This window comes from Equus quagga, chromosome 1, assembly GCF_021613505.1.
Source record: "Equus quagga isolate Etosha38 chromosome 1, UCLA_HA_Equagga_1.0, whole genome shotgun sequence".
NCBI lineage: Eukaryota > Metazoa > Chordata > Mammalia > Perissodactyla > Equidae > Equus > Equus quagga.
Window position 1 is genome coordinate 72,494,487 of NC_060267.1, and position 12,799 is coordinate 72,507,285.

The following is a 12,799-nucleotide window of genomic DNA, read 5'->3' on the forward strand; positions in this document are numbered from 1 at the left end:
GAGCATGGGTGATGCCTTCATCACACGGGGGTGGGATGCTAAGACGTTTGCCTCATCCTCTGATCACTCAGGACAAGGAACAGGCTTGCATATCACGCCAAGGCCTTAGGAAGAAACCTCTCCAGTGAACCGGTGGCCCCAGGTCTGACATGGATGTTTTCATTCCATTAACTACACCCTGACATCTACTGCTGGGCCACTAAGCCTGATAGTACGACCTCCTGGACACTCAGAAACTCTAGCGTGGATGCTGTTTGGCAAGCTCGTGAACTCTGTACGTGGCCAAAGAGGACAGTCCACTCTCAAGTTCCCCAAGCCACTCCATGTCCTTACGGCACTTACCATAGGACTCATGTATCAGGAAAACACGGATGGGAAGCACTTAGCATGCTCTCTGGCACAGACGGTTATAGGTGACAGTACTGTCACCTCCACCACAAGTGCATTCAGACCACATGGGCAGGCTCCCCTTCAACCAAAGTCCTGGCGGAGGTGGGCGCTCTTCAGTTTCATTCAATTCATTCCGTACTTACTGAGCACCTATTGTATGCCAAACCCCATCAGACACTAAGAATTAAAGGTGACTAAGGGATGAAGTCTCAGAGAATGGGAGCAACCTGCAGTCCTTCAAAACCATCTTTAAGAGTATAAACATGACAAAATACATGTACTAAAAATAAGTGGAAAAATCATACAAAAAATTTGCCTATGACTGATCAGAGTTACATTTTAAAAACTCCACTCAAAACTCATAGGTAGAAACTCTGGTTGTCTGTGCCAGTAGGACAGTGGGTTCCTTCCTTCCTTCCGCTTGTCTGATTGTGGTGCTGCTGTCCTGATATTCTAGAATAAGCGTGTACTCATTTTATAATTTGAAAAGACTTAGATCAACTTTTAAAAATCAGTAAATACAAAACCAGGAAGCCAAATCTTATTATGGTATTCAAAAATAATTAGTAATTATGAATGAATACATCATAATTCATTATCCCATAGAAGCCAATGAATACACTGGTAAATGAGTCCACAACATATGTCTAGTGTACTGATGAAATTCCTTATGTGCAGTTACACATTAGTATCCTCTTAATTAGTGCTGGAAACTTTAGTGTTCCATGGGTATTTTAAACTAAAATCCACCAGTGCATCATACAGATGGAACCGTCAAGGTGGACAGCCATGCAGGTAAACCTCTGACCGTCCAATTCCCACCCACATGCTGATGACTCCCCTGTCAATCGTTCTAGCCTGACCTCTCTGATCCAGCCAGCTGTGCATACTCAAGAAGCTACTGGAGGACTCACTGGTACCTCTCAGGCAAGAAGCCCTGCACAGACTGTCTCCTCCACAGAGCCCAACTCTTCTGCTCACCATTCACAGTTGCCACCACCCATCCTCGGTAACAGCCTGAGTCATCTCTGACTCCTTGCTCAACACCAAAGTCTAATGACCAGGTCCTTCTCCTTGTACCACCAATGCTGTTTTTTTGGTGGGTGGGTGGGTAGGGGTGTGGGGGTGGGGGTGTGTGTGTGTATTTAACCCTCTGCCTTCACCAGTTTCCTCTATCATAGCAACACCTTGTCAGTGCACCCCGACTTAGCCCCAGTCTTATGTGGCTCCAGTCCGTTCTCCCCATCACAGCCAGCGCAGCCTTTCTAAAATGCACAACTGACCAGGCCTGCCTCCCTCTTTGAACGGGGTCCAAGGTCATCCACTTATCCAGCTTCTTGAACTTCAGCCTCCGGCCCCACTGAACTGCTGGTAGCTCCCTGCCCTTTTCTACTTTGTGCCTCGGTTCCTTTGTTCATCTTCAACTCCTCATCCTCCCACGGGCCTTCCTCTTCCATGCCTCCTGCAGGCCTCTATTCCTGAAGGAACTAGCCGGCACTCTGTATGCCTGCCTTTCTTTAGGATCGCAAGCTACTTGGGGATGGAGACCGTTATCATATTCATTTACACCCCAAAGTGGAGCACTGGGCCTGGTACACAGTAGACGCTCATTTGTTGAAATGAAAATAACATTAAAATGCTAATTACCACTAAAGAATAATGTACCTTGTAGACAGAGAGCAGCTAATTCCACAGCTGTTTCATATGGGCATTTCAATCTTGAAAAAAAAGAAAAGAAATTAATTCTAAATATGAACTTTAATTCTCATGACCATTTAAAACATCATTAAAACGGTTTTTCAAAAGGTAGTGATATTTGGATAATGATTTTTGTTCTTGGTGGTTTCTGTTTTTGCTGTCCACATTAAAGAAGGCAAATAAGCTGACGTAACACTACCCCCTCCCCAAAGTCAGTTCTCATCATATGGTAAAATAACCCAATCTAGGGATAGTTTCTATCAACCCCATGGGCAATTTTATGGAATTTGGCAAGAACGGGAATGTTTGGGGAATAGAATAAAAAACCTTCCCCTTGCCTTGTTATTTTTAAACTTATTTTATCTCGATAGAGCACATGCATCTTTTCAAGCTGCCTTAAATCTTTCTTGAAACAAGGTCATAGTGTCGAAAATAAACAGACAGACACCATATCCAATACTCCCAGGACAGCTGGAGACGCTCAAGCATTCTAATAAGTATAACTGCGGCACAGCCATAGAGGGGTATGACTACAAATCGGTGATCTCATTCATACTTCATGTTACAAATTTAGTTAGAAAAATAATAATGGCATACATTGGTATAGCACTTCATAGTTTTCAAAGCCTTTTCACTTATATTATCCAACTTGGTCAATGCATGGAGGTTGTAAACCCCTGGGATGGGTGCTGCCAATGTTCTCCCATCTCCCATTTTAAAGGTGAGGAACTGAGCGTTCAAGTGTCTTGCTCAAGGTCACCCAGCTGGTAGGAGGCAGTGCTGGGACCAGAACACCCTTCTGCTTTGAAGGACGGTAAGTCAGGCTGAAGCGCGTGTAAACTGCAAGGTACTGTACCAATGCAAGATGTCGCCATTAATATTTTTCTAAACTGAAGACAATTACTAGAGTTAAGAGGCCTTTAGTATGCGGAGCACAGTATGCGGGGAGAGAGAGAAAGACACACACGCTCATAAAACACACCAATCAAAGATCTGTATTGCATGGTTGAAAAAGGCAAATGTATACACTGTACAATCTACTTGTTCTCTAGCGTATATTCCACGAAGATTTTTATAGCACGTATTCTACTGAGAGTTTGCAGATTCGGAAATCACATTTTCAATTTCCTTCAGATTATATTCAAAATCAAAACATATTCTTGTCAATAGGATTGGGTATTGCTTTTAAGATTCAGTATAGTCTCAGTTTTTCGTGTAATAGAAAATACTCCATACGTATGCAGAAAAATGACACAACTGCAAAAGCTATGACTGCTGAAATCTCATATCTTTGAAATAAATTAATACTGCATGCGAAATCAACCACTCAGTGCCGATGCTTCTTGCACTCAACAATCACCGTGTAGCCAGAGCGCTAGCATTTAAAAACCATTTTTAAGAGGGGACAAGGCAATGAGATGAGACGTCTAAACCTCTTTCCGTCGGAATCGGAATATAACCTCTTTACATTACTTAAATGCAGGTGGGGATGGATGAGATTTTTCGGCTGTTCAAATACTTGTAAGTGTATACATACTAATAACGTATCTTGCTTGCAAATACGACAAAAGCCATTATGAATGGGGCAGGGATGTGATCAGGGAGAGAATTATTCCCAAATACACATCACTTAAGATATTAAATGCTCTTGGAAATGCTTCAAGCCATATAGTAATCATTTAAAAGAAGATGATGATGACAGTGATACAAGTATTAGACTCACTTTACAATGCCTGGTGTACTTTTTTGAATTTTGAAAAGGGAACAAGGGTAAAAGAGTTAAAAAAAAAAAAAACAGCAGTGAATTATTTAGAAATATACTATGATCTATCCTGGGTTAAGAGTTAGAACAAAAACATACTTACTTTCCTGAAAGAATGTCATGCCTGAGTTGTAAAACAAACAGGTACCTGACAAACATATACAAAAGTCAACAGAGGGTAACTCTTTCCCAGCCGCCTCCGAGCCCCAACTTCCCACCGGGAACCCCACCCCGCATGCAGCCCGGAATCCTGCATTGTAAAAAGGAGTCCAAATCAAATGAGAACTTTGGTGGAAGCATCTCCTCCAGGAACGCATCCCAGAACCTGGCTGGGAAGGTGAGTGCATGTCCGGAATTCGCAAGATACTTGGAGGATGGAACATGAAACACCGCACGGTCCAACAACAGCCTCCACAACGCACCCCTGCTCCAGAGGAGCCAAACGCAGCATCACACCGAGCTCCCACGCAGGCATGCGACCTGTCCATTCACACGGGCAGGGTGGAGCCAGCGGATGTGGCCTTCAGCCAGCCCCGCCAGGGGATTCAGAAAGGGTGCAGCTGATCGTATCAAAAAGTTGACAGCTGATTGTAGTTAACTGCATGAGGCTTTTTTTCTGATGCAGTTTAACTGCAGACTCCGTCTTTTAAAAAAACAAAACTCACGCACATGCGCACACAGACACACATGAAACAAAAATCCTGGAATTGGACTGAAGCTAGTTACAGGGGAAACGAAAAATGGGGAGGAAGGCAGCAAATAACACAAGTGGAGTTCACTTAGGTAAAAAAAAAAATTAAGTGTCTTGGCTTAGATAACTGGTTTTTTTTACCAGGAGGCTGTGGGCATCAGAAGCACTCATCACGCTTTGTAAAAACCAAAGTGGCCCACGCTCCACTCCATACCCACGGAATCAGAATCTTACATGCAAGAGTGGTCCCCAGGAATCTGATTTGTTCAAAAGCTTCCCAGGTGTTTCTGATTCACACAACCTTGGTTAAGAATCCCTGGCTTTGATGACAGCTAGAAGCAGCATGTTTCCTAAAGGATTCCAAAGAGGAACACTAGAATAATTTCCCTTATTTAAACTTTGAAAACAAGGCAGGGTCACTCTCTGTGGAATGGATATAGGAAAATGCAGGTGACCCAGAAATCATGGCAGGGGGCGGGGAGGAAAGGAAGCTGAAGGTTCTAGTACATTCCAGAATGTTCCTGCTTCCCAACAGGTGCTTAACCACCATTGAACTTCATTTCTGAAATTCAGAATAACATCTTGTGTACTCACAACAAGGAGGACACACAGTGCTGACATGGCCAGAATTTCTAGTTCTTATAGGAAAATCTAACTACAGAAGTCCAGGAGGCCTCTCCAGGGGGAGAATGGTGATAAGCAGTCAATCTTTAAAGCGTTTCCTAGACAGTCATCTCCAAGCTAGTGGCCACCACCATGGATGAACCACCAGCAGCTTACGTCACCGCTATTGTCCATCACACAGACAATGACAAGGAGGTTCTAGGGGTATCACACGCCAAGCAGCATAAGGCTGGGAAGAGAATCTCACTGACTGAAAGGTGTCTGGAGAGAAAACTTCATACTTAAAATGCTATCTAATTCTCTTTTGCGTCTACACTGTTTCCGAAGACGAAGAAATAGACACGGGCAGGCCCACCATAAAAGAAATTCAGGGAGGCTGAAAGGTAACAGAAAAGCATTCTAACAACTTTGATACTGTAACAAGCAAGGGAGCCGTCTGCAGTCCCTTAAAAAACTGAGATGGCAATTTTGGACTGAGAAACGCTCTTCCAATACCTGCCTTCCCTTTTTGTAGCTGAGACAAAAATAAAGTGCCACCGAGCAACGTAATTTACCCAAGGTCCGACAAAACAGAAACGTGACAAGAAAATAGATGTTTTAATTTCAATTCACTAAGAAAAAGGTCAAATTAAGCAAAGTGTGCATTTTCAACAGAATACAAAGATAAGCACAGGCAAAGCGCTAATAACACTTGCTCAGAAATATGAAGACAGCAGATGGAAGGAGAGGCAAACCCACCATTTAGACGACCCAGAAATTGTAAGGAAGGCAAGTGCCACAGGGGGACCTTATTCTGCGTTTTGTCCTACCTTGTAAACTCTTCACGAAGGTTGTTCGGTTCTGAAGAATAATATTTAACTCGAAAGTGCAAAGCATAAGCAGGTCCGACTAAACATTTGGAGATGGAAGGTTGAACGTGTTTTTCCCCAATTTTGAAGATCGCAGAACGGATGAAAGGAAAAACACGGTAAATCTGTTAACACACACAGCACTACGCTGGGAGGGCACACCAGAGGGCACAGAACCAGTGAGTTCTTTTCAATCCTGGTTTGGAAAACTAAAATGGACTTTCGTGTGGACAAAGACGGTTTAGCCAATAACTTCATTCTGGATGAAAATTCTAACAACCCAGATGAATTCCTAAGGGCTGGACATTTTATTTTCACCCAGGATCACCAAGATACTCCAAACTGATACTTTTAACAAAATATCAAGTGGGCTAAGGGAAAGCAACACATAATCTAAAACCCTCAAAGTCTTAAATTTTTAAAAATTACCCACGCATAAACAACATCGAAGAAACGTGGTTACCACACCTGTAAAATCAGAGAGCTGGACCAGACGTCACAGATCCCTCCCACTCTCCCATTCTCTGAGTCAACTTCAGAATTCATTAGAAAGTGAAGTAATGGGTGTAGAGTCGTGTTTCTGAATATTATATTAATCATTTCTCACTGGCAGGGGTGTCCGATTTTAAAAGAGAACATAGTCTGTTTTTTAATATCTACTAAAAACTCTTACTCAAATTTTGAAGCGTGGCATTTGGCCAGCCTTCAGAAATTAAAAATCATCCACTTAAAATTGACTGAATCTATTTTAAAATGCTCCCTAGTTCTAATGAAAACATTAACACCTCAAAACATCGGCAAAGGAGTTTACTCTCAGATCAAAGGGATAAGCGAGTGGGCTACAATGTGCTTACTTACTTTTCATCTGCTTTTTTATGGGTTTAGAATGATCCAGCCAGTGCTGAAAGAGAGAAAAGGTTTCTTTAGCAATAGTTCAGCAGCAAGATTATACAGCCCTTATAGCTACTCTCCTCGACAAACGGTAGTAATTCTATCAACAACCAGGGGTTGGACCAGATCACCAGTTCTTAGGCTGGGGATCTGCAAACTGCTTGGGATGGTATTAAAAAATCGGTGCTTATGCACATAAGTGCATTTTTTCTGGGGAGAGGGCGCACAGCTCCCATAAGCTGAAGACGTGCCTGAAAGAACCTAAAACCTTTTAACTAAGTGATCTGTAAAGTCCCTTCTCATCGGTAGAGCCACCACTGCCTTTTCCTTCTGAGTTTCTCAAGTTGCAATTGATCTTCTCCAATGGTTCCAAGCCTCCATTACTCTAGTCAAGACGTCAGGCCGCTCTGCTGGGAACCTGATCATCTATGGGTCGTGTAGTTTTGTCTCCGGAAACTCTAAAATTATAAAACCCAAACTCACAACCCTTTTATTCTTTTGCCAGGAAAATGGCCCACGTGGAAGATGGAAAGACGGGCAGGGATCTGTCTGAGAAAGTTGTGCTCTCGTCAGTGAGGGCACGTCAACTCTCTCCAGTTTTCACCAGAAGAACCACTTCAGTCTTATCCATCCAAGGAAATTACAAAACCATTTTCTTCATCTAAAAGTTCCCCTATAATGTCAAATCTGTTGACTCTACAATCCTGACGAGCCTCAGCAGCTTAACTTCCCTGGAAAACGACATCTAGAACAGTACGCTGTGCGCCACTCTGTGTGAACACAGGCCCTGGGAGGGCAGAGACCTGGCTCTTAGTCATTTCTGTGGTTCCTGTGCTGAGCACAGAGCGTGGCACCCAGCAAGCCCTCATTAGATTTGTGCAAAATAAATAAATGTTAAATACATTATTTTTCTAAACGAGGCAAAGAAGGACTTCTCCCATCACTTTATGTAAACTCGATACACGTTGGACTTCACTGTTAGAAGAAGAGTGGGAATAACAGAGCCAGAGGGTTGTATCTCACTAGCTGTTCAGAATCAGAGGCCATTCTGCTGACTGTCAGTATCCTTTCAGAAGGATCCAAACTCTGCACATTCTAATAATGAGAAAGGGCGGGGCTCAATTAGCACAGTGCATTCTACGCCTCACCAAAGAGCCTATTATGACCGGGCGGGAGGAGGGGGATAAGGAAACACAAAAGCAAATAACAGATGAATTATAATACAATAAGCTGTGAGGAGTGCAAGGGGGAACATGGGCTTTTGTCATCTCCGCTCCCCGAGAAGCAACCGCAGGATAAAAGCAGCCGATCACCGGTCGGAAGCGTATCTCTAGGGCACATGTCCAGGGTGCTTTCATTGCATTGTGAATAGCTTTGAATTGGAAATGACCTAAATGTCCATCAACAAAGACGAATTAAAAAAATGGCTCATCCGTATAATGAAATACTATTCAGCCTTTAAAACTGATGTAGGCCTGTATTTGTTGATGTGGCAAGAGGTCCGAAGCACAATGTTAGATGAAAAAAAACCAGGTAGCATCCCACTTATATAAAATTATTATTTTCTATCAAGATATGTCCAGAAGGATTTACAGCAGTTATTTTTGAATGTGGGCCTGTGAATGCTGTCTACTTTTTTCCTTTTCACTTCTCTGCCAAACCTTTTACTTTTAATGAGAGTATTATTTTCATGGGAGTGAGTTGTCACTTTCAATGTTCATTCATCAATTGCCAACTGGGCAGTTGTTTGTTTGTTTGTTGGTGAGGAAGATTGGCCCTGAGCTAAGGTCTGTGCCATTCCTCCTCTATTTATGTGGGACGCAGCCACAGCATGGCTTGACGAAGCGTATGTAGGTCTGTGCCTGGGATCCAAACCTGCGAACCCTGGGCCCCCAAAGCAGAGTGTGCAAACTTAATCACTCCACCACCAGGCGGGCCCCTGATTGGGCAGTTTTGGAGGATCAGTTTGCCTCATCAGAATTAGGTCTCACTACTGCCCTCTACCAAGCTACCCCCTGGGAGGAGGACAAATACGGACTTGATAAAAGCATAATATTTACTTTCCTGCCAAAGTCAGATTATCACGCCAATGGCTGTGACTAAACCTGTTCTTCTCACTTTCACATGAATTCACCATCACCGAGCAAAGAAGCTCTCCCTGCAACCAGCCTTCTAATCTTGCTAGTCCCAGAGGCTCGAAGCTCAAAGGAGCTTGTCCCATTTCCTTCCTTTCTGAAGTCTCCCTATCATACTCTGAATAGAACAGGTTTCCACTCACCATTCCTCTCCCTCTACTGTCAAACTCTCATCTTGACCCAAGTCCAATCTGCGTTGTTTCCTTAGCTGTGGTTTCCAGCCCTGGTCGCACACACATCACAATCAGGAACACAAGGTCCCAGCCAAGATCCATCAAACAGAAGCTCAGAGCATTAGTGTTTTTTAAAGGCCCCCAGTGTGCCCATTAAATATTTAGTGCTGAAGTTTTCTGCATCCTCTCCTACCCAGGAATATGTCTTAATGATCTTGGGGATCCTGAAACATCCAGAACTCCTTCTGAAAACAGCTGTATGAGCTCTATAAAATCTCAAGCAATTTTGGGGTTTATTGGCCAAATATCTACGCCTGGTCACAGACAGATCATGGCTAGACGCTCCTACTGGACAGCAGACTGCTTTTCCCTCTGGCCACGCTGCTAAAGGAGCTCTTATCCATGTGGGTTGGCCTCCATCCGGCCCGCCCAGCCACCAGCCGTGGACCCTGCCCAGAGCAGGACCTGCCAGGATGGAGGCCTGTGAAAAGGCTGGGGCTCGATCAGCGGGCAAAGGAATCAGAAATGGCTCTATTTGAGAAGCTCCTTGACCCTGTGGGGTTTAGATCAGGTTTGCGTGCCTGCATCAGAGGCAATAAGAAACTCAGTCACAATCCTAAAACAAGAGATGATAAAACCTACATTGTATCCAGTCAGTTCAAAATGACCTTTCTTCTTACTGCAGGAGCTGACCAGACTCTGATCGCTCGTATTTTATCCCATAAGACCACCCTGTGAACTTGAAGACCTGGGCGCTAAGGCCCAACGTGACATTTAGTACATCATATCCTACGCTCGGCATAGAGGCCTGTATTCAGCAGCAGCAGGACCCGACTGATGCTCACCTGCATCCTGGCTAAATATAGCCAGGGTGCCTGTCAGGCAAGGCCAAGGCCAAGGGCTCCAGCCCTCTTAACAGACCATTAAACGATCACTGGAAACAGGTGCATTTCCGAGTTCAAAGGGTAAGACATGTAACTCAAACACCGTAACAGGTGTCAGAAAGATGGTTTCTGATCTGAATTTCTCATCCAAGTCCACCTGGCAAAACCCTTTCCATAAATCAAGATGTGGATGATCTGGCAAAGCCTGTCTGTTTTAATTCTACATCAGTTCTGGAACTATGACACACATAAGGCTGGTCGTAGAATTCAACTGTCTCAAATCTACACAGAAACACGTGAATCACAGCGGCCAGGAGAAGCTCAGGGGTTTAAAGGGTCAAAAAACTCGCTCAAGTCTCAGTGATGGAACTCACGACTGGCTTTCCAGAACCCACAGACTTTCTTGGCTTGTAAAGAGCATCTAGTTTGGGTTTAAATTAGAGCTGAAATGAATCTGAGAGAGAAGTGTATCCAAAGGATGAAAAGAGAAGGAAGGGAATGAACACTTTTGGAGCTTACTGTGTGTGATTTATAGTACGAAACATATATTTGGTCTTTATCCCCGTTTCTGGCACAGAGCTCCCCAAACCCTTGGAATTTCCTGAGCGATAAGAGCAGTAAAGGTGTCTTGATATTCATAACAAACTCCTTTCGATCACACTTGAATTTATGTTAATGAGGTGACTTTTGGAAAGCATCTAAGCATGGGGGCTGATTGCCAGCAGAACCAGTCATGTGGTTCTTTCAGTCCCACGCCCCAACCTCTGGGAAGGAGAGGGGCTGCAGGTTGAATCAATCACCAATGGCCAATGATTTAGTCAATTGTGCCTGTATAACGAAGCCTCCATAGAAACTCAAAAGGACAAGGTTCGGAGAGCTTCCGAGTTGGCGGACGTGTGGCGATACGGGGAGAGTGGCGCACCTGGAGAGGACATGGAAGCTCTGCACCCCTACACACACCCTGCCCTATGCATCCCTTCCATCTGACTGTTCCTGACTTAGATCCTTCTAGAATGACCTGGTAATCTAGTGAGCAAAATGCTTCTCTGAGTTCTGCGATCTGTTCTAGCAAATTAATCAAACCCAAAGAGGGGGTCGTGGGAATAGGGCAGAGTCAGACAGTCAGAAGCACAGGTGACAACCTGGACTTGAGATTGGCATCTAAAGAGTGTGAGAGTGTGTGAGTGCGAGTGTGTGTGTGTGTGTGTGTGTAGTGGGCGGGGACAGTCCTGTGGGACTGAGCCTTCGAGCTCCGGCATCTGAAGCTATCTCCGGGTAGATAGTGTCTGGAGGTGTTGGAAAAAACACACATTGGACTGTGTCACATCCACCACCTTCCCAGGCCTCAGGGGGCGCTAACAAGGAGGAGTCAGGATCCTAACTCAGGCTGGTGTGGGGTCCAGAGCTCCGAGTCTTCACACCACACCCTGGGGTGGGGGGGGGCCTTCCCCGCCTATGGGAGGGAGCTCCCCTCCTTCTCATTTAGAACGAAGCCCCATAGACCCATTTACACCAGCTACTCCAGAGCTCCTCAGGGATTCGTCTAAATCAACTGCAGGGACCCCTTTATTACTAGCTCCCCACTCCGCACCAATATCTGCACGTGGCAGGAACCCACTGCCCACCCCCCAGCATTCAGAACAGGCTGCTGGGAGGCCTGTGGGACTTCTTGAGCCATTTCACACTTCTCTGAACTGAAATGGAAGGAGGCAGAAGATCCGAGTTCAAGTCCCAGCTCTGCCGCTCAGCTGGTGTGCGGCAGTGAGCAAGGCCCCTGTGAGCCTCAGCTTCCTCCCGCGTGCACTGAGCTATCCCCTAACACACTGTCTGAAGAACCGACTGACTGTCCGTGGAAATGGTAATGAACCTTCAAATGGAAGGAAGGGTTTTTAAATCTTGTTCTTAGTGTAACATCTCCCTCTATCAGTGTTTATACTCTCCCACTTCCCCTCCAGGTACATCTGAAATGGGAGGAATGCTCAGGAGCGTCCACACAGTGACCAATGTGATGACATTCCAGGTAAGCATCAGAGTGAAGTCACAAGAGTCCCCTTAGTGTCCACTGAGTCCTCCAGCAGTCACCACATCTCTGTCAACCTCAGCTCGCAGCCCTGCGCCTCTTATTACCCATCTACCTGATTGTATGCTGCAAGGACCAGAGGAGAAACAAGTCTTGAGATAAAGCCCAGAACCACCTTTTCCGGATTCCTTGCTGCAAAACACATCGCCATAAAATGCTCCCTTTTCATGATGGGAGGGGGTTAGGAGTGGACCTCCGAGGGCCACACCTACTCGCTAGAGCACCTGTCCCAGAGACGGGGAGGGAGGCTCCTGCGTGGTGGGGCTGTTATCACCCCTGCCGCTCCTCCGCCTGGCAAAGCCCTCTCACCCTCTGTGTCCACTGCATGTTCACCCTTCCCTCTGCTACCCTGTTCATCTCATCGATGACAGTCAGGCAGTCCTCCTCCAGGCTCATGGAGCGGAGGGCTCGACCTTCTCTGTTCCAAGGACCTCTTGTCTGTGTCCCTCGCCAGAATGTGGCAGGCAGGGAAAGGGGCCAGCTCACTTCCGCACCACACAGCTTGGCACTCAGTAAGCTCGAAGTCCAAGTTTGCTGAATGGCTACTGACTGAATGTTCTCTTTCTCTGTGTGTGTGTGTGTGACACTACCGTGTGTAATGGAAGTCCAAGTTTGCTGAATGG

General features: G+C 45.2%; 1 protein-coding gene across 8 annotated transcripts in view; it reads right to left on the reverse strand.

Moving 5' to 3' along the window:
- EPB41L4B (erythrocyte membrane protein band 4.1 like 4B) overlaps positions 1-12,799 on the reverse strand; it is a 130,080-nt gene that overhangs the window by 76,666 nt on the left and 40,615 nt on the right. For all 8 annotated transcript variants that reach the window (XM_046657966.1, XM_046657991.1, XM_046657948.1 and 5 more), the window contains exons 3-6: positions 6,872-6,914; positions 5,975-6,053; positions 3,954-3,998; positions 2,056-2,108 (exon numbers count right to left, since the gene is read on the reverse strand). In XM_046657966.1, the coding sequence (XP_046513922.1) occupies positions 2,056-2,108; positions 3,954-3,998; positions 5,975-6,053; positions 6,872-6,914 (220 nt within the window). The remainder of the gene's footprint in view (positions 1-2,055; positions 2,109-3,953; positions 3,999-5,974; positions 6,054-6,871; positions 6,915-12,799) is intronic.